The following is a 21639-nucleotide window of genomic DNA, read 5'->3' as shown; positions in this document are numbered from 1 at the left end:
TCTTACCAAACAATAGTAATTTATAAAATTGAGGCGAAATGGATACATTGAAGTCATATTGGCACCTGGTCAATTCGGCACATGTGGAAAAAGTCAAATCGGTACCTGGTCAATTCAACATCTAGTCAAATCGGCACCTATTTAAAGTCATTTCGGCATATGATAATTCAACTGGCACCTAATATTATTTTTAACTGTTTTCTTTCATTTCTGGTTGAGAATATATATAGTTTTTCGTTTGTTTTTAATATATATTTTTTTGCAAACCTTACAATTTAAGAGGTTCATTTCGTACATTGTTAAAAACTCAACACATTTAATTAAGATGGAAGAATACACAATAAACAATAATCAGTTGGCTTTCTTTCAAAACTTTTCTGCATTTCCTGTCTACTTGTGTAAAATGAATAATGTTGGCACCAATCTTGTAGCCCATGTTTACTAGTAATGCGCAGTTGTCATGAAATCGAGGTTCCTTTATGATATAAGTTCCAATAGGAACAGATACATTGTATTAATGTATTGTTTATAATAAAGTTTCCATTGGAACTTGTTATACGCAACAAATATACGTTGAGACCTCGAGTGAAAATATTAAATAAATCATGAAAAACAGAGACTTCAATAGTTTATATACTTGCAAAACACAATGTTAATTGTGGATGCCGAAATAACTACCTAGGGTGCCAATTTAACTTCGTGCCGAATTTACTATAACAGGTGCCCAGGTGACTAGAATTCGGCGAAATGACTCAGAGCATCCTTGCTCAGGGTGAACAGGTATCCCGCAATGGTGGTAAGTCGTGCATTTAAGGCCATTTTTTATTTTATTTTTCTGTAGACTTAGCTTTGTTTTTTTATTACTGTGTATTGTCAAGCTTGGTTACTCATAATTGTTTCTCGGTCACTGAATGTACGATGTTGTTCCATACTGCAGCAGCTGACCCGGTTTGTTTACATTCAAATTCTAATGGCTTCAAAACCAAGTGACACATTGAATCGTTATATCCAATCAAATTGCTCTACTGTCAATTAGGTGATTTTTTAGTACAAGGCAATTATATTATTTGTTTGTATGATATTGCTTTGAAATAGTTTGCAATAAATTGGGGGTTTATTCAATAGGAAACCTCATTACTAGCCATGAAATTTAAAATCAATGGAATTTTATATGAATATTTACTTATGGTCAGAATATCGGTCTCTTTATTTTGAACCAAATTTTTTTTTATGAAAAATATATGTATATTGTTTTTTATTAACCTACTCTATATTCCTGAACAAAAATATGGCATGATTATCGTTTGTTTCCCAAAGTTTTTCTTTCAATTTGGATGTTTTTTTTCCCCAGGAAAATCGCGTAAGACGTAAGGTGCTTGCCATTTTGAAATTCTTAAAAATATGATTTGCTTGGCCTGTTTGGTCTGCCATTAAGATTGATGATGCTTAATGGAATGTAAACAAAGCAATGGAGGCCGGAAGAGGGATTTTCTGAAGTTCTTGAATGTTTTTAGGCATTCAGAAGTCAGTTCGAAATGGTCATTAGAAAATTGGCATTTTTGTACAATACTTTAGAATAACAATGAAAACATATCTTTAGAAATGTTTGTTTATTTAGAAGAGTAGAAAAAAAGTATTCTGCACTAATTTTGTACGCTGGTATTAGCGTAGTGACGTCAATGCGGAGTTTTCCCGTGTGATAAGTACAATAACAAAGTCCGAACGAACCGACATGATGACTGATTATAGACTACTGTAGGATATTAGAGCAAAATGACTCTGGGCGCAAACAAGATTGAGGGGCGTAACATCATGGATGGTTTCGGCTGTGTATAAAGTGTTAATTTAGAGAGATTTAACACTTGTATCCATTTTCTTTAAGAACCATTTGTTTGGCGGTATCTGTCAATGCCATAATTTTTTATCTGGGGACGGAGAGTTTTCGAGAAAAAGTCGACTCATTCTGGATATGGGGTATCAGGGTTATCCAAGAGGCTCTTGGATTTAAGTCTGGAAAACATAGCTTCATTTTAAATGCTACTATATAGTCATACCACATAAAGGAAACTAGTTTTTTGTTTGCTGCCGGTAAATCTAAAAATAAATCAATGTCGAATTATATCTTACTATAATATTTCGAATCAGTTGCGTTTAAAGCGTTCAAGCGGCTTAGTGTGTGCACGTTGTAATTTCCGGTGTAAACACTGAGAAGAAAAAATAATGTACTAGTTTTTTTTAGAAAAAAATGTATTTTGTAGTAAGTGTAAGCTTCAACTTTCATTATAATGTGATTTAATTATATAGGAAGAAACTTAAACGCTTACTGTCGGCTAAATATTTTCATGCAGACGCCCCAATTTCGGTAAATCACTAAATGTCCACATGACAAATCATGTGATCTTCAAAATATCAATCTTTTCCATAATTTTATTTCAATAAATGTCACCGGCTGGATGAGTCAGTTATTATCATTAGGGAAGATAAAATAAGTATTATCATTATGTTCAGGGAAAACTGAACACTGCTGTTGAGGCGAAAATTCAGGTACCGTACATCAAAAAATTTATAGTTTTTTATCAGCTAAAAATGCTTACTTTATAGCAGTTTTAGTGGTCAGAATTGATATAAACATGATAAGGAAAGACTTATCAAGCTCCCAAGATAATTATATAAAACTTGCATGTCAACAAACAGTATGGATCTCATTGGCAATCTCTTATTTTTTTTAATTTATGAGCTATAAAAAAAGAAAGAAAAAAACTGTTGCTTTTCTAAAAAAAAAAATCAAAAATATCCTATATTTATTATTCCAATCAAAGTCCAACAGGGGGCATTTACAAGCAAGAATTATAATTATTTACATTGATATTTACACTATCAAGGACGTATAACTAACAATATACGTCATTGCACTATATAAGCAACATGATACCTTATAATATAATATTTTCCAATAAATATTAAGCAACCTCAATAATCAATCAATCATTATAATATATTACCTGACAGATATTGCAATAGACAGTCATTCCAAAGGTAGCCAGACATCGGGCAAAGGCCAGCAAAAACTGGTTTGGTCCAGTTAAGTGATATACATTACTGGACCAAATGACCTGTAATTTTTTTAATTTTGTCCAAATCATATGTGAAAATGTCCTATAAAAAGAGTCTGGTCCATTTAAGAAGAAAGGTTTACTGGACCAAATGTCCAGTTGATTTCTCAAAGCCTTTGGAACCACTGAATAGATATAAGTTATAACAGTAGAATAAGTAAAGTCCAGTGATTCAGCTTGGGTTCACGTACATGTACGACATCATCATTATCATTGAAGATTTATGGCGTTATAAATAACTGTTGATTAACTGCAAAAGATAACTAGCATGACTTAGAACAATGCATTAATAAAACCTGTATTGTATAGTTCTGCTCGTGTCTAATGCAGATAATCAAACTTCCTTCCCTTTTTTTTAACACCATTATTATTTATATGACTTCATCTGGTTATGTATATATATATATACAATATATACTTATACAAAATGACAATGGTCTCTTAGTACGATGTATATATATGTTGATTTTACTCAAATTTGACATGGAGACTATGTGAAAATATTGCACAGATGGAGAATATATTAAACAAAATGATGAGCAGAAGCTGAACACATTTATTTTTTTAAGATCTAATTTGAATTCTTTCAGAAACAGAATTGTATAAATACATGTACATGTACCAATAATGGAAATACTAGTCAAACAGACATCGATCATATGAGGCAGTTTCTGCGAAAATTTGCTATAAACCCAGCTGTTAACAATAAAATTTACTTTTGAAAGACCAACACTGATGAATTCAGTAAAATATTTATACCGATGAATCTCAAGCAATCAACAGTTATATTTGAAGGTTACAACTCCAAGGGAACGATTGTTCAGTAATAACTTATATCATGCCAGACTGTATTTTATCTACGAAAAACATTAAATTATTATTATGTTTGTTTTTTGTGATCATATCTGTGACACTGTTTCTTTGCAGAATTTATTTACACTTAGTGTTCCCACAGCTTTCAGTAATTAAATATGTTCTGCTCAATTTGATGTTGCATAATTTTGTGATGTCATCCATACATGTATATAAAAACTGGAAATTGCTTTTATGTCTGGAGTGATGAATTATGCATTCAGCATGATAAGAACACCCTTTTTGTTAAATTTTCAATTATTTTGATGCTAATCAAAAATCCAAGATGACAGCATCTGCCACTGTGTTAGACTTTGGACCCAGTTTTTTCTGTGAGACTGATGTACGTAATACTGAGTATGGTCTTTCCTTTTACATTTGTATATGTGAATGTGGTCATGGTTCATATCTAAAAATCCATGACAACAGACAGAAAATAGAGTGTTGAACATAGTTTAACCTATATATATATAGCTTATTGGAAATGGACACAGACACTTATTATCTAATTTATGAAAATATGGTTCATTCTAGAACTTATGATTTAGCATGTGTTTACATCTTTGAAGAGTAGGGGACCGGATTGTAACCCTTGGCTAGCAAAGATGCATGTGTTTAGTGCTGATCTATTGATTGATTTTGTTGGAGATCTACTCAACAACATCACTGCTACCACAAACATGACAGAACACATCATCTTTAAAATAGGACCATGCTTTTTGTGGGAAATTAAAATATTAAACCTTTATTCATGAAATTCAGAGTTGACTATTGTTGTCATGGTTATGTCACCTAAGAAAAATTGGCATGGTTAAAGTTGAACACAATGGGAATTAAATACATGATATAAGAGCTTCTGTACAGCTTCTATTTAAAAAACATTGATATTTATACAGGGGCGGATCCAGCCATTTTGAAAAGGGGGTTGCAACCCAGGATAAAGGGGGTTCCAACCTTATGTCCCCATTCAAAAGCATTGATCGTCAAAAAAAGGGGGGTTCCCCATCATCCCCTTGAACCGCCACTGTTATACATATTTACATGAATTACTGTGCTTATTAGAAAGGCTTAGCTGAATAAAAATGAATAAAATACAAACCTTTTTCATGGAAAAACATAAATGCTGTAAACTAAGTCACAAGTACATTAATTGTACCATGTGGGCAATACAGGCTTATTGGACTATGTTTTCTATAATCTCATTGAAATTGGTATTTTAAATGTCAACTACATGTATATTTGTTCTGTATATTGGGGCAAAAACTAATTGTGTATTTTAATCAATACCCATAAACATATCTAGTTGGTTGAGTTTTTTTCTTTTTCTTTTTTACAGCTTCTTTCAATTAAATGTAAAGATGAATTAAAAAAGGAACATACGAATAACAATGAATAACCTTTAAAAGTTATAAAAGTACTTTCCAAATTTATTGATGTTGGATATCTCTAATCCATTAATTTCTATAGTAATTAACATATTTGATGAAAGCGATTATGATATATTTCATTTTGATTCCCTATAGATTCATGGGCATATGCATGATGTTTGAATTGATTGCACATATATGATTTATAATCATTGCTACAAATTATTGTATTTGTGGCTGATTAACCTCTTGTTTTCCCAGAGTATACCATGTATACTGTACCCAGTTGTTTTGTGTGTGTGTGTGTGATAATGAGGATGTTGCAACTGTCTTTTTGTTTCTCTAGATAATTATATAATTAGTATGTCCAAATAAATCTTAGGGGCTTGGGGTTGAAATTAAGTATAAGCTTTAATGATAAAGACAAGGTATGCATATCTGATGAGGATGTGTTGATTCAACATGTAATGACATATTTGAAATAAAATGTCTGTTGAACTTATAAAGGTCTATGTTTTACTATAAGATTAAGGATCCCAGAGGGATACTTTGTCAACAATATTCATGCTTTTTTAAGAGTTAGGTATCAAGCATAATTATATTGAGTAGTATTTGAAATGACATTATAGAGTTGTGTGTAATAGTAGAATTTCCTATAACAGATCTAGACATACAAAATGTATTGAATTCCTTAAGTTATATTTATATATTTCAACTAAGTTTATCAAACCCAGAGAGGATTTTTCATATGAGGCTCCTGACATTCACAAATTAAAATTTGATTACTGTTTATTTGAAAACCAATAAATTAGTATTCAAATCCTAACCATCAGCAATCATTATTAGTGATGAAGCCCCATTAAGTGAAAGATAACAGTGGAATCAATATATTTAAGTCCTTGTCATGAAGTTTATGGCAATCATGTGCAGGTTATATAAATTGATTAGTGAAGGTGAGATTCAACATATTAGTGTGAATTGGAAAAAATTTGCATTGTTTTTTCTTTCTTCCCTCCTTTGTTTTTCCACTAAGTCAACAGTAAGTGTTATTGAAATATGATTGGAAGATTAAATTTTTGAATTTTGGGAAATAACAAATATCATATATTTTTTAGAAGGAACAAGAATAGATTTTAAACATTTTATTGCTGCATGCATAAATATGTGATTTTTCTTTTTTAGACAATGACTTACAACAATGATTAGCAGGATACGATCAGCTAGTTTGAAATCCAAACTGGAGAATTCAACATTGTCTAAACCAAGACCATCAAAAGAGGACATTATAAGTACCATTGATGGATTTAGTGGCAATGTTGAGAATGGTAATACATTTTATATTTCTTACTGTGGATTCATTATTATTCCGGGGATACCAAATTTTGTGGATTTCGTTGGTAAAGGGTGAACCATGCATTTAAATGTACAATGAAGTACAAATTTTTTATAGGGTTGTATACAGACTTTACCAAGATCACAAAATCAAAAATTGACACAAATACAATTTTTCATTCCCTAAAGATTGGTTCCGTGCACGAAAATCAATGAATCCACATGTAATACATTTGATTATGCCTGTATATCATATCATTTTTATACGACCGCAAAAAATTTTTGCGGTCGTATATTGGTATGACGTTGGCGTCGTCGTCCGAAGACACATTGGTTTTCGCACTCTAACTTTAGTTTAAGTGAATGGATCTCTTTGAAATTTTACCATAAGGTTAAATACCACAAAAGGAAGGTTGGGATTGATTTTGGGGGTTATGGTACCAACAGTTAAGGAATTAGGGGCCAAAAATAAGCATTTTCTAGTTTCCAGACAATAACTGTGGAACGGTGTATGGATCTCTCTGAAATTATACTACAAGTTTCCATACCACAAAGGGATGGTTAGGATTTGCTTTGGGGGGTTATGGCTCAAACTGTTTCGGAATTAGGGGCAAAAAAAGGGGAAAAACAAGGATGTCCTAGTTAATGGACAAATACAATAGTACAAAACATAATTTAAAGCAGTGTAAGGGAGATAAATCAAATACATTATTGAAATTACCTCCCTTACACTGGTTTTAAATTATGTATAAAGTAATGGTTAATGAACAATTAAGATAATTTAAAACAGTGTAAGGGAGGTAATCCAAATACAACATTTTGGTTACTTCCCTTACACTGCTTTTAAATTATGTTTAAAGAAATGCATATTTATAAAGGAAGACCAGTAAAAATATCTGCAAATGGCTTTTATACATACATGTACTTGATAACTTTATTGAGATACAAAAAGATATACAAAAGAAAGGGAGACAATCAATTAGACTTGATAAGTTCATTGAACTAACTAGCCATTCAGTTAAAGCTGGGAAAGTAATTTTACCTAACTATGATTTCAGGTGCAATGATTGATTCACTTTTTTTACAGGAGAACCAGCTCCTGAGATGACAGAAGACAATAACAACTTGACAAGACACAGCAGTAAAGACAGCGTCAACTCTGACTCATGGGAAATACCTGATATTAAACCAATTGGTGCTAGTTATACAAATGCATACAGGTAGCTATTTCCACCTGATATTAAACAAATTGGTGCTTGTTCTACAAATGCATACAGGTAGTTATTGACACCTGATATTAAACCAATTGGTACTAGTTATACAGGTACATGTAGTTATTTACACCTGATATTAAACCAATTGGTGCTAGTTATACAAATGCAGACAGGTAGCTATTTCCACCTGATATTAAACAAATTGGTGCTAGTTACACAAATGCATACAGGTACATGTAGTTATTTACACCTGATATTAAAACAATTGGTACTAGTTATACAAATGCATACAGGTAGTTATTGACACCTTATATTAAACCAATTGGTGCTAGTTATACAAATGCATATACCGGTATGTAGTTATCAGGGCTTCGAAAAAATATTTCAGCAAGCTAGACATTTTTTTCCTATCCATATTTTAATCCCTAAAGACTTGGTTATAAAAGGCAATCATGGTAATCATTTATGCATCATAACAATGATTGACATAAAAAGATATTAACCTTCAGACTTTTGATGTTCTGGTGTAAACTGTTACATTAACAGTGTATTATTTGAAGTGTGCAACATCAGCATATTAATATCTGCATTAGACTCTTTATTAATGCAAAATCATGATGTCAAATACTTTACTTTTGTTTTTAAAAAGCACATTTTCCTAATACCAGATGTTGACTTGACAATTTTAAAACAGGGACTAGAGATGGATACGTATGTGTACGTTTAAAAAGCACAATTGAGTTTCAGTAATTCTTATGAATACTTTATTTCTTAAAAAAAATACTTAAAGTGAATGTTAGATAAAAGTATCAATGATATTTTTGAAGAAAAAACATGTGTAGAAGAATTATCATTGTCATAAAGATTTATGCTTTTAGTGGCAAATTAAAGTATTGTCCTGTAAATGATCTCTGTTAAAAAAAGCTGATATAATGTCTTAAACATTGCTTTTAAATTTCTTTTTTTTCTTTCTTCAGTGCATGGATTTTTGGAGTATTTGTAAATTTATTTTATGGACATATATATACAACTGAGGAACAGAACACTTGCAAAAAATATTAAAGCCCTAAATATAATATTCTAGTGAATTTTCATGTTCATTAGTAGAGAAAGATTTTCAGGGTTTAAGCTAGGATTTTGAGGGCTTTAGTCACTTTTGCGCGGGATGAAAATCAACCTTATTTTGGGTAGCAGCAAGGGACCTAGGATGTATATTACTATCAATACGTCTTTGTCAGACTTTGAAGGACTTAGGCATACTAGGCAGTTACTGCATGAGTTGACTGATGTGGCACTTTAATACGAAGATTAGGATATAAGATCTAGAAATCTAGTTCACAATTTCACTTCAGTTAGTTTCAGGGTACATTCCTAATCAGCAAAAGTTGGGATCCATTTTTTTTTTAAACTAGAAATCACAGCATAAATGAACTTGTAAGAACTATTTCACTGCATTATTCATACTCATTATCCTTAAAAACGTTTTAAAGCTTTGATTGGCCTCATTATATTGCACTATTACTTATTGTGAGGCAGAGCAAATTTAAAGCAATAGTTGAGAGTAGCAGTTATTTAGTGAATATTTTGAACGAGTTTTCATGTATGAGATTCACCCATGAGAAGCTAGTCTGATTGGGTTTTTTCTAATTTACACCAAGATATTATGGAGTATGTGAAAGGGTAGGTTTTAAAAATTTAGGAAAGGGGGGGGGGGTCTCTCAGCAATTTGATCTTGTTTTATGGTAAATCTTGATAGATTCAGGATATCCATTTGATGACATATTGGTGTAAATTTTCAATTTATTTATAGGAAGGAATATCATTTTCATGCATTCATTTCACTGATGAATAAATATTATGTATTTTCATAGCACAGAATGGGAGAAGTTATATACAAAGCCAAATTACAGGAGGTTGTTAAAACATTATGCAATGAATGGGTATTTAAGAAGCAGCAGATTTCGCAGTGTAAGCTGGAAGGTATGTCATATTAAAAAAAAATTTGAAAAAGAAAAATATGAATGTCTATTTATTTATAATTCATTATATTTTTGTTTATTAATGCTTGAGTACTAATATAAAAATAAGGAGATATGGTATGATTGCCAATTTGACAACTATCCAAAAAAAATGAAGTGGATGTAAGCAATTATAGGCCACCATGCAGGCTTCAACAATGAAAAAAAACCCATACCATATAGTGGGCTATAAAAGGCCAAGACATTAGAAATGTGAAACAATTCAAACAACAAAATTTACGGCCTAACAAAGCAATTTACGAAAAACAAATATAACAGACATGAACCAATGACATCCCTAAACCACAGGCTCCTGACTTGGGACATACACATAAAGAATGTGGCAGGAATAAACATGTTTGTGAGTGCTCAATCCTCCCCCTAACCTGGGACAGTGGTGTAACATTACAACAAAAAAAGAAACTTTAAAAATCAGTTGCAATTGGCTTATCTCAAAAGATCTGTAAGAGGGACAAAAACAACTAACATTAACACTAGATGCAAAGCACCGTAATGAGAGTACTCACAGTTACTAAAAGCTTGTTCAATGCCAACTACAGCAAATAATTAAATCATGTTCTCCAAGACTTAAGTATCAATCAGTACACATCCAATGGATTTAGTGTAAAGACGTCATAAACAGTCTGAGAAATGCATGACCTTGTGCAATGCCCAAACCCCTTTTATTTGTTAAACAATAGATAATGACCAGTAATGACTGTGAATAAAATTTTGAATATAATATACACACGTTTAAAATCAATACACCTTATCGCTATTTGTCCGCCATTACTGGACATCACACAAGTTCCCGTAAAATTTGACGTCATAATAGAAAATATCTGACGCCACAATGGAAAAGTGATTGTTGTATGACGTCAAAAGTTCGAGCGGGACTGATTCTCGGGTCAAGCGGGATTAGCGATAAGGTGTATAGCATATACCGGTAGAAAAGAAGAATTGGCATAAGAAACTAAAACACAAAGTATTTCTATATATAAAAACAACATAGTTTCATTTTCTACCTACAAAATTAGTATATCTGCTCTTAATAATGAAATTACTGGCCAACAAAAATATCCTGCTGTTTCCTTATAAAAACCCTAATTCACATTACCAAAGAGGAGAGGAAAGACCTTTTTTGGGGAATTCAGGATTGAGTCGTTTAATTCACAGGAATTCGAGAATAGCCAGTTAAATCGTTGGGAATTCAGGATTAAATTTTATTGTGATGGGCGAATGGACACATTATTTTCACGTGAATTCTGGTTTTGGCTTTTATTTTCTAAGGAATTAGGGATGAGACCCCTTCCTTCCCCTAACCAAACTATGAAAACGACAAATGATACAAAATTATGGTATAAAAATTTGAAAATAGATGTATTCATATTCTAACAAAAAAATTTGATATTTGCTTTCAGGTTTTTCTAGAAGTTTTGCCTGATGATGTTAACTTATGGGTATCTAAGACTAGGGAATGGAGAAATAAGTTTGATGATCTCAAAAACAGTGTAAGGATCTTTTATTGTAAATGTAATTTCATTTTGGAATGCAAATTTTTATTGTTTTTGTGACAGGATTGCTTCCCTTGAGTAGCAGATACTTAGTCAGCTGTAAGCGGTTGAGCTTTGAAAGTTCTTCCTAATCTCAGTCAGTAAGAGTACTGACTTGTAACACAGAGGTACCGGAGGAGACAATGTGATTTTTAAATGAGAATCATGTTCTCCGGTTACAGTTTGTGCAAAAGTCGTGATTGCTAGTTTCCTAAATATCTGATTAATTTGGTATTAAAGTTCAGATATGTTTTACTGCAACCAGCCATTTCTCTTCAGATTATGACAAAACTAAAAGTGAAGGGAAATGTTTGGATTGCAGTTTTTAACCGGATTTTCGAAGGAAAAATCTGTTATTGATTTGGGGATGTATGGGGGCGGGCTGCTGCCAATCAGTATCTGTTCATTCACATGAAAACCCTTTGACGAAATTTTTTCAAATTTAGATATGTTGTTTCCTGTGACTAAATGAAGGTCAAGTTTAATTTTCACGATTTTAGCTTTTCTTGTTGTTGAGTTATAGCCCTTTCCCAAGAATTCAATTTTTGATAAAATACTTAATAATTAATCCATTTCTGTTCAAAGGGAAATAGCTCATTTTTTAAAAGATTTTTAAAAACATTTTTGATTTTTTTTTCTTTTCTTTGGTAAATTGTTTGAAGAATTTTTATGGTAGGTTTGTTTGTTATTTTGTATAAACTAATTTTCTGAATGCTATATATATAATTTTTTTCGATGAAGTGAACTCCTTTAATTAAATAATAATCTATTTTCATTAAAGGATATATTTCAATACATTGCATTGTGTAGACAAAGTTGTTGACATTGATAGATAAGTTGCAGATCTATATTAGTTTGTGACAAATGAAAGAAAAAATATTTGGAACTATCAATTATATTTGATTATAATTTGAAAATATACATTTGTGGCTTGCTGTTCGGTGTGAGTCGGTGCTCCGTGTTGGGGGCCGTGCCTTGACCTATGATGGTTTACTTTTATAAATTGTAACTTGGATGGAGAGTTGTCTCATTGGCACTCATACCACATCTTCCTATATCTATATATTGTGTAACATCATATCTAAATTTAGAGAACTTTTTTTTAGTGGTTAAATCATATCTTTGATTTTAATTTGAAAATAGATATATATAACATCATATCTAATTTTAGAGAACTATTTTGTAGTGATTAGATCAGATATAATTTTAGAGAACTATGTGTTTAACATTTATTCAGTTTGAGTTATTTCCCTTTGAACAGAAAATTATATGGATAAAATTAAACTGTGTTTCATTTCAACATAAATTAAATATATATAGGGTTCTTTCAAATGCTGAATTTTAACTTTGTTTCTAAATATTAGATTTTTGTGCCCAGTTTTCAAGTTGGTCCAAATCAGGGTCCAAAATTAAACTTTGTTTGATTCAACAAAACTGAATTTATGGGGTTCTTTGAAATGCTGAATCTAACCATGCATTTAGAGATTTTGGATTGTGGGCTTCTTTATCAAATTAGTCCACAATGAGGTCCAAAGGGTCCTAAATTAAACTTTTGTTTGATTTCATCAAAAATTAAATTCTCAGGGTTCTTTGATATGCTGATTCTAACAATGTACTTAGATTTTGGATATTGGACCAATTAGTCCAATTTCAAATTTTTCAGTTCTTTGACCACATTCATTTTGTGTCTCAAACCTATGCTGTGTCCAATATTCAATCACAATCCAAATTCAGAGCTGTTTTAAGCTAAATGTAGCGTCCATACTTGCTCAACTGTTCAGGGTTCAACCTCTGCAGGAAATCCGATTTGCTGTCACGCTGACAGCCTCTTGTTCATCTTTGATTTAAATTGAGGCCCTCAACCTAGAACAATGCTCACAAACCACCGGAACTTCCATATGGCCCCTAGCACCTATTTGAGCTAATTCCCTTGCTACATGTTGATTATACAATATTGAATAAGCAGATATGGGGTAAATCAACACATTAAAAACTAACTATGATGGGCAAAGAAATCAGACCAATAGTGTCATGATTTGCCAAGTAATTATCACCAGAAAATTCAAAAACGGTACAAACATTTAGACAACCATGGGCACATAAAAAAAATTCTTAATAGATAATTTGCAAGAAATTACCAGTATGTAAAAATATGGAAATAATTCGGATTGAAAGCATTTGATAAAAAAAAACAGACTGAGAGGAGAATGTGAAAGAGCACACAGTAGAGAATAAATCATGAAAAAACTGTAAAAGTAAATTAATATGAGTGTACACCTCAAGCATGGAGAAACTTGATACGTTTACAATCTTCACACAGAGACAAGCACTGTCATCTATTTTAAAGAAAAACTCTTACAGATGGTGAACTCTAAATAATTAAAATAGATGTCATGTAACCATATAAGATTATGCTCTAATTATCAGTTTAGTCAAAGATGTAAAGTTTTTGTATAATGATCATGAGCTCAAGCAGAAACAATATACTGGGGATTCATTATTATTCGTTGGATAACAATTTTTGTGGATTTGATAGGAACAGGTTAACCATGAGTTTAAATGTTCAACAAATTACAAATTTTCCGTCAGGTTACATGAAGACTTTGACAAAACCACGAAATAAAATATCCACAAAAATGCAAGTTTTCTTCAATCCACGAAAATTGGTTACCACGCAAAATAAATGAATCCACAGTAGTGTTTATTTTAGAATAGTACTTTTCGTTTGATTCATTTTCCAAAATATGTTGTAGTTAATAGTAAATCCTAGGAAGGCTGTGGACCATATAGATCTATGTGTCAACAATCCACTCTCACAGGCAGATGAGGTAAGACAGATTCAAACAAGTCTTTTTTTCATTTTCACCATATCAACATCAGCAGTAGCTCTATAGATTGACAAAATCCGATGAGAATCTTCAACCTCATGAAATGAAATGTAGTCAAGAAAGATCCTTGAGTTTAAAAGACCATTTATAATCTTTTTATTGCTATTTTCTTATACTACTTGACTGAGAAAATCCAATATCACTCGAGTAGGGTGATATGAAAAATTATCACAAAAAAGACTAAAGTAAAATTTGAGAAAATAATGTTAATTCTTACTATTTATATAACACTGTGGTAGAAAAGCTGTAGGAGATACAGACCAGCGGCTGTGCTCACAATAAATCTGAATATTCAATTTCAATCCTTAGATAGTTTGTGAAACAGATGCAGTGGTAATCAATTACCTGCTAAGATACAATAGAGAGGGCTTCCAAAAATATCATTCTTTGCCCAAAAATATAGCAATAATGAAGATGGAAGTACTCTTTGGTGATCATAATAAATGCTACATAGGTAACCTTGTAACCTTGTTAAATGATTAAAACATGTAAGGATAACATGTTAAATTGCAATAGGTGTCCATCACTCAACTCGACTTTTCAATACTAACCATGCCTCCAAAAAACGTAGCATGAATGTCCTTTTATATGTCCAGGCTTAGTTGTCTGAAATATGCTCATATTTCCAGCAGCCTGTGTGGGGACTGATTGGGCTGATGGACATCAGAGTTCAGGTCCATATAGAAAACATGGAAATTGCAAAATTTATTGTCAACCAGATAAACCATTTGTTTCCTTATTCATGTTTTCATTACATTTATTTACCTTTAATTCACCATCTAAATAACCCCCTTAGTACAAAACCATCTAAATAACCCCCTTAGTACAAAACCATCTAAATAACCCCCTTAGAAAAAAACCATCTAAATAACCCCCTTAGTATAAAACCATCTAAATAACCCCCTTAGTATAAAACCATCTAAATAACTCCTTAGTATGAAACCATCTAAATAACCCCCTTAGTACAAAACCATCTAAATAATCCCCTTAGTACAAAACCATCTAAATAACCCCTTAGTATAAAACCATCTAAATAACTCCTTAGTATGAAACCATCTAAATAACCCCCTTAGTACAAAACCATCTAAATAATCCCCTTAGTACAAAACCATCTAAATAACCCCCTTAGTATAAAACCATCTAAATAACTCCTTAGTATGAAACCATCTAAATAACCCCCTTAGTACAAAACCATCTAAATAATCCCCTTAGTACAAAACCATCTAAATAACCCCCTTAGTACAAAACCATCTAAATAACTCCCTTAGTACAAAACCATCTTAATAACTCCTTAGTATAAAACCATCTAAATAACTCCCTTAGTACAAAACCATCTAAATAACCCCTTAGTACAAAACCATCTAAATAACCCCCTTAGTACAAAACCATCTAAATAACCCCCTTAGTACGAAACTATCTAAATAACCCCCTTAGTATAAAATCATCTAAATAATCCCCTTAGTACAAAACCATCTAAATAACCCCCTTAGTACAAAACCATCTAAATAACCCCCTTAGTACAAAACCATCTAAATAACCCCCTTAGTACAAAACCATCTTAATAACCCCCTTAGTACAAAACCATCTAAATAACCCCCTGATTACAAAACCATCTAAATAACTCCCTTAGTACAAAACCATCTAAATAACCCCCTTAGTACAAAACCATCTAAATAACCCCCTTAGTACAAAACCATCTAAATAACCCCCTTAGTACAAAACCATCTAAATAACTCCCTTAGTACAAAACCATCTAAATAACTCCTTAGTATAAAACCATCTAAATAACCCCCTTAGTACAAAACCATCTAAATAACCCCCTTAGTACAAAACCATCTAAATAACTCCCTTAGTACAAAACCATCTAAATAACCCCCTTAGTACAAAACCATCTAAATAACCCCCTTAGTACGAAACTATCTAAATAATCCCCTTAGTACAAAACCATCTAAATAACCCCCATAGCACGAAACCATCTAAATAACCCCCTTAGTACGAAACCATCTAAATAATCCCCTTAGTATAAAACCATCTAAATAATCCCCTTAGTACAAAACCATCTAAATAACCCCCTTAGTATAAAACCATCTAAATAACCCCCTTAGTACAAAACCATCTAAATAACCCCCTTAGTACAAAACCATCTAAATAATCCCCTTAGTACAAAACCATCTAAATAACCCCCTTAGTACAAAACCATCTAAATAACTCCTTAGTATAAAACCATCTAAATAACCCCCTTAGCACAAAACCATCTAAATAACCCCCTTAGTACAAAACCATCTAAATAACTCCTAAGTATAAAACTATCTAAATAACCCCCTTAGCACAAAACCATCTAAATAACCCCCTTAGTACGAAACTATCTAAATAACCCCCTTAGTATGAAACCATCTAAATAACCCCCTTAGTTCGAAACCATCTAAATAACCCCCTTAGTTCGAAACATTCTAAATAACCCCCTTAGTTCGAAACCATCTAAATAACCCCCTTAGTACGAAACCATCTAAATAACCCCCTTTATTCGAAACCATCTAAATAACCCCCTTAGTTTGAAACCATCTAAATAACCCCTTTTGTTCGAAACCATCTAAATAACCCCCTTAGTTCGAAGCCATCTAAATAACCCCCTTAGTACGTCATCTAAATAATCCCCTTAGTACAAAAAGAAAATGTATGGTCTGTTGTTCAACTTGTTGTTAGTACTAACAAGTCATTGAAAATTCTTAATCATTTGATTGAAAATATTCATATGATTAGTGTGCAGTTCAATTTGTCTTTAGATTTAATCAACCTCATGAGGGTGTATTAATTTTAATCATACAATTAAAATATCCAATATGGCTGCTTTAGCAATGCAAAAATTGGTTTTTGTTCAAAGAATGAGACCTTTTGGAAGTTTTAATCCTCTGGAAAAGAATTTCAACAGTGATCAGCTATGACACTGCTTCATATTTGGAAGAAACACAAAAAATTTATTAGTAGTTGAGTTGAAACATGAATTGAAAAGGGGATAAAACAATACGGGGCGAAGGCTAGGACAGGTTCATACAGTTGAACAACAGACCCCAGTTATTATGGTTTTAAAGCAGAATATCTTCCCCTGGTATTTTATTGTGGATACAAGTGTAAAAAAAATTCACCCTTATGCATTGTATATATTTGAATTGAATGTTAATAGAGATGACTTTATTTATGTTTTATAGAGTCCATGGAATAGATTTTTCCAGGATAATGAACTGAGGCTCACTATTAAACAGGATGTTATCAGAACGTAAGTAATGATACAAGTTAATAGTATGTGTAATACATTCAATGACATTTGTGCTGTATCAGTCATGGTTGCAAAGGTTTTATCAAAACCCTGATCTGTATGATGTCACATCATCAATATCAGTCATGGTTGCAATAAGTCTTTATCAAATCCCTAAACTGTATGATGTCACATCATCAATATCAGTCATGGTTGCAAAGGTTTTATTAAACCCCTAATCTGTATGATGTCACATCATCAATATCAGTCATGGTTGCAATAAGTCTTTATCAAAACCCTAATCTGTATGATGTCACTTCATCAATATCAGTCACGGTTGCAAAACCCTAATCTGTATTAGGTCATCTCACTAAAAACATCTACTGGATGCATATATTATTAAAGTGTATATGACATGGCTTTATCAATATCTGACCTTTTGGGATTGTATTGGTGTCTCAGGTTGCTATAGATGTGATATTGAAAAAGCCATATGATATTCTCTATTCACAAAAGTGAAAGAAAAGAAAAGAATCTTATTCTATTAACTTGTTATAGAAATTTGATTGGTATAAATTATCTTTCTAAATAATTTTTATATGATTATATTCAAATCATACAGTATATGTTCCATACACTTGGGGTTAAATTCAAAAGGTTAGACCAGTTTTTTAGCAATGTTTGCATTACTTTTACCCATAATCCACATTGTTCCTGACTTTAAAACTATTATTACCTAAATTCATCTTTAAAGCTAATGCTGACTTATTTAGTAAAAAAAAGAGGCACCCGTGTGACCTACCATCTTAGGGTAGATCTCATATTCCAAAAGAAGTGGCACTGTGGTTATCATTTTTATGAAGGATTTTTGAATCATAAAAGGTTTATATTGCTATATATCTAATGAACAATTGTTTTTAGAACTTTTTTCATATTTTAATGCATAACATTTCAGTTATCCTAGAATAGAATTTTTCCAGTCAAACGCATTGAGAAATTTGATGGTGGATGTATTGTTTATCTTTGCAAAGATAAACCCTGAAATTTCATACCGACAGGTTTGACCATTCTTTTCAACAGCGATTTTTTTAAGTCTTTTTTTTCAGAATCATTTTCTCAAGTTGCTTTTCTTTCCATTCTAAGATATGTTTGATAAGAGAAAATATTTTCATCTTACAACAATTATTAAAGTCTTAAAAGAATTAACTTTTATCAGAAATTCTTAATCTTTTTAAAAGGTTATACATCACATTGATGTCTGAAACAATTCTACGCTAATTAATATACATATAATACTTTCAGTATTGTAAATATTTACACCAATAGTCTCTCATTTAAAAGTATAAAACAGACACTAATTGGAGACAAAAAGTGTCTTGGTTCAATTATGTAAAAAAATTTGCATATGGTGAATATTCTTATAACATGCAGTACACCTTTAACAAGAGAATTCAGTTTTTCTATGAATTTGAAAGGAAAGCAATTTGTTGTTTCAATTATTTTTTTCTTTTCTTACAATCAGTATGTCATATAGCTTGTTTTATTTCTTTACATAAAAGATTAAAGTTGATTTCCACTAGATGATGACACTTTGTTTCACCAGAAAATAAATTATCTAGAAAAGCTAATAGTTTTTCACAAGAACTGTTCGATTAACATAAAAAAAACTTCAAACTATCAATTTCAGAGGAATAATGTAATGTATATAACTTTCTGTAAACTACCTTTGTTATTTTGACGTGAAACTGTGGAAAACAATTTGGAATTATATGAATGTATATAGTTATGTCTTGCACCATCACATACATGTATCTTTTTTTTTAAACTATTTTCAGTGTTATGTCTGTGGCTTTCCTCAATTGAAGTTGTATGCTGAATCGTTTCACTTTCTTTTCTTTTTTTTATATTCAATACAGGTCATAAGCCATAAGATGGAATTTGAACTTTCAGCAAATGTAGTCAAACTTTATATTATTTTCTGATTTCAAATTTGTCGTACTGTAAGTGACAGCGAGACATTTGTATTATTTTTCTTATAGTTAAATTATCTGAAACAAAGTTTTAATATTCTAATTATCTACAAATTAGAAAGGATTGTGGGGCACTATTTGTGACTCCAACTCGGTCAAATCCAACCTGCGACCTTGAGGGGTTTATTGGATGACCTTGCGACCCAACATCTCATTTAAAACGACCAGTGACCAAAAAAAGAAATATTCAAAAACTTACTTCAAAAACTTGCTTAAATTTGCTTGAAAGTGACCTGGTGACCTGAGTGAAAGGTCTCTTAAAGAAGAAGAGAAGAAGCTAGGCAATTAACATTTAATACACTGTTATATTAGTACTGATGGTTCTCAGAAGCCAGCAGAATATAAGACTTAGCTCCCTTGGTCAAACCTCAGTGAAAATGAAACTTATGCCCAGTTACTTGTCTGTATATTGTCAAATTACTTTGATGATTTGCTTTTAGCATTAATAACTTCTTTGTGTCTTATGAGGTCCTTCATATTTTGACATTAATTTTAGAATTGATCCTTGAATTAAACATTAGAAGAACTAGAAGATTGATTAAAATCTTGTTTTACAGTTTCTTGGTGTGGTGAAGGTCAAATTTATAGTCTTGCCAAGACAGAAATTCTTAGACTTGATATATTTTTTCCAGGTTGAATAAATTAAGCTACTGATTAAAAACTAGCTCAAATCTTAACTTGAATCATGGTAGTAACCACTGTGTTTTTATATGTTGTTTGGCTTTGTTATACAAAACTAATATTCAGTTTTGCATATGCTATAAAATTTTGGGATATTTTTTAAGACAGAACTTTGTTGAAACATTTGTGATCTGAACCATAAAAGCAAGCATAACATATCGGTTGCTGTTATAAAGACAGCAAAATAAAACTTGGCAAAACTTCTGCTATTATATCTGTACTTTTCATTGAGTGATTTTTTTCTTTAAGTGAAAAGAGAAGCTTATTACTAAGGGAAGTTACTCTGTTACAACAACCTTAATTGAATTATAAAACTTGATATTTAAAGATATGTGAAAAGTGCAGCTATAATATTTCACTATCTGCTTGATGTTATGTGTTTTTCTTTTAAAATACTATTGTATTTGTTTTTGTTTTCTGCATGTTGTCACTGTACATGTGTTTATTTTTAGTTTTCCTGAAGTCCAGTTTTTTCAGTCTGAAGAAATACAAGAAAGAATGATAGACCTTCTTTTTATCATCTGTAAAACTAGGTCAACTATTTCTTATAAACAGGTACTTTGTCTTGTGAAATGGTGTTTGTATCTATAAAAAATCCTGGCTTTCTATAGCGTGCATGTGGCCAATAAACTAATGTAAGAGTTAATTTAATACTATCTTAGTTTTTAACTACAGATGGATTCCATAGTGAATACAAGGTATAGAATTATTAATAAAAAAAAATATGGGGAGAATATTCATTGTTTTTAATTTGAAGAATGCCACTTTTAGACTTGAGGTTTCTAGAAGTCAGTGTACAGAGAAATTTTATTTTAACTTTAGGGTTTATAAACAAGAATCCAAATTAATTAATGTTTAGGTAAAGGTTAAAGGTTCAAGGAAAGAATGAAATTCTGGTTGACATGTTCAAATAAACTTTTAAGTTACAGGAACTTTTTTCTCATACTGAAAACCCTTACATTATCAGAAACTCTCTCAAGTAGTATGAAAAAACTCAGAAATACTTTAATGTCATTGGCATACCGTAAATTGGGATATTTTGGCGGTTTTCTCACGAAAGGCATGTGTTTTATTTGGTGTGTGTAATTTTGGTGCTTCGTCCAATTGATATGTTTAATTTTGGAACAACAGTAGTAAGCAAGCTCATTCATATTTGCCTTTATTTATCCCTTCATTGACAAAATATCATTGAATTTCTCAAACTAGAAACACAACAAAGTTACCTTAATGAAGGAATCGGACGTGAATGCAATTGCAAATAATTCCGTATATCGGGGTTCAAAGCTGAAAGAAAATATGTAATAAAATCTTAAATATTAAAATCACTTTTTAAATAGA

At 31.5% G+C, this 21639-nt stretch overlaps 1 protein-coding gene and 1 long non-coding RNA gene across 3 annotated transcripts in view; one reads left to right on the top strand and one right to left on the bottom strand.

The window, feature by feature from the left end:
• LOC127730259 (uncharacterized) overlaps positions 1-21639 on the bottom strand; it is a 191592-nt gene that overhangs the window by 12325 nt on the left and 157628 nt on the right. The gene's annotated exons all lie outside the window — the stretch shown is intronic.
• Positions 2185-21639, top strand: part of LOC127730246 (TBC1 domain family member 5-like) — a 46335-nt gene continuing 26880 nt past the window's right edge. The window contains exons 1-8 of one of the 2 annotated variants that reach the window (XM_052238546.1): positions 2185-2257; positions 6515-6657; positions 7752-7884; positions 9750-9858; positions 11318-11407; positions 14203-14277; positions 17544-17611; positions 20754-20856. In XM_052238546.1, coding sequence (XP_052094506.1) covers positions 6531-6657; positions 7752-7884; positions 9750-9858; positions 11318-11407; positions 14203-14277; positions 17544-17611; positions 20754-20856 — 705 coding nt within the window. In that variant the 5' untranslated portion in view covers positions 2185-2257; positions 6515-6530. Of the gene's footprint in view, positions 2258-2413; positions 2545-6514; positions 6658-7751; positions 7885-9749; positions 9859-11317; positions 11408-14202; positions 14278-17543; positions 17612-20753; positions 20857-21639 lie in introns of those variants that run through there. The other variant, XM_052238545.1, reaches the window with a different exon arrangement.

Source organism: Mytilus californianus, unplaced genomic scaffold, assembly GCF_021869535.1.
Source record: "Mytilus californianus isolate M0D057914Y unplaced genomic scaffold, xbMytCali1.0.p SCAF_2, whole genome shotgun sequence".
NCBI classification, from domain to species: Eukaryota; Metazoa; Mollusca; class Bivalvia; order Mytilida; family Mytilidae; genus Mytilus; species Mytilus californianus.
This window is presented reverse-complemented; position numbering and strand designations above follow the sequence as displayed.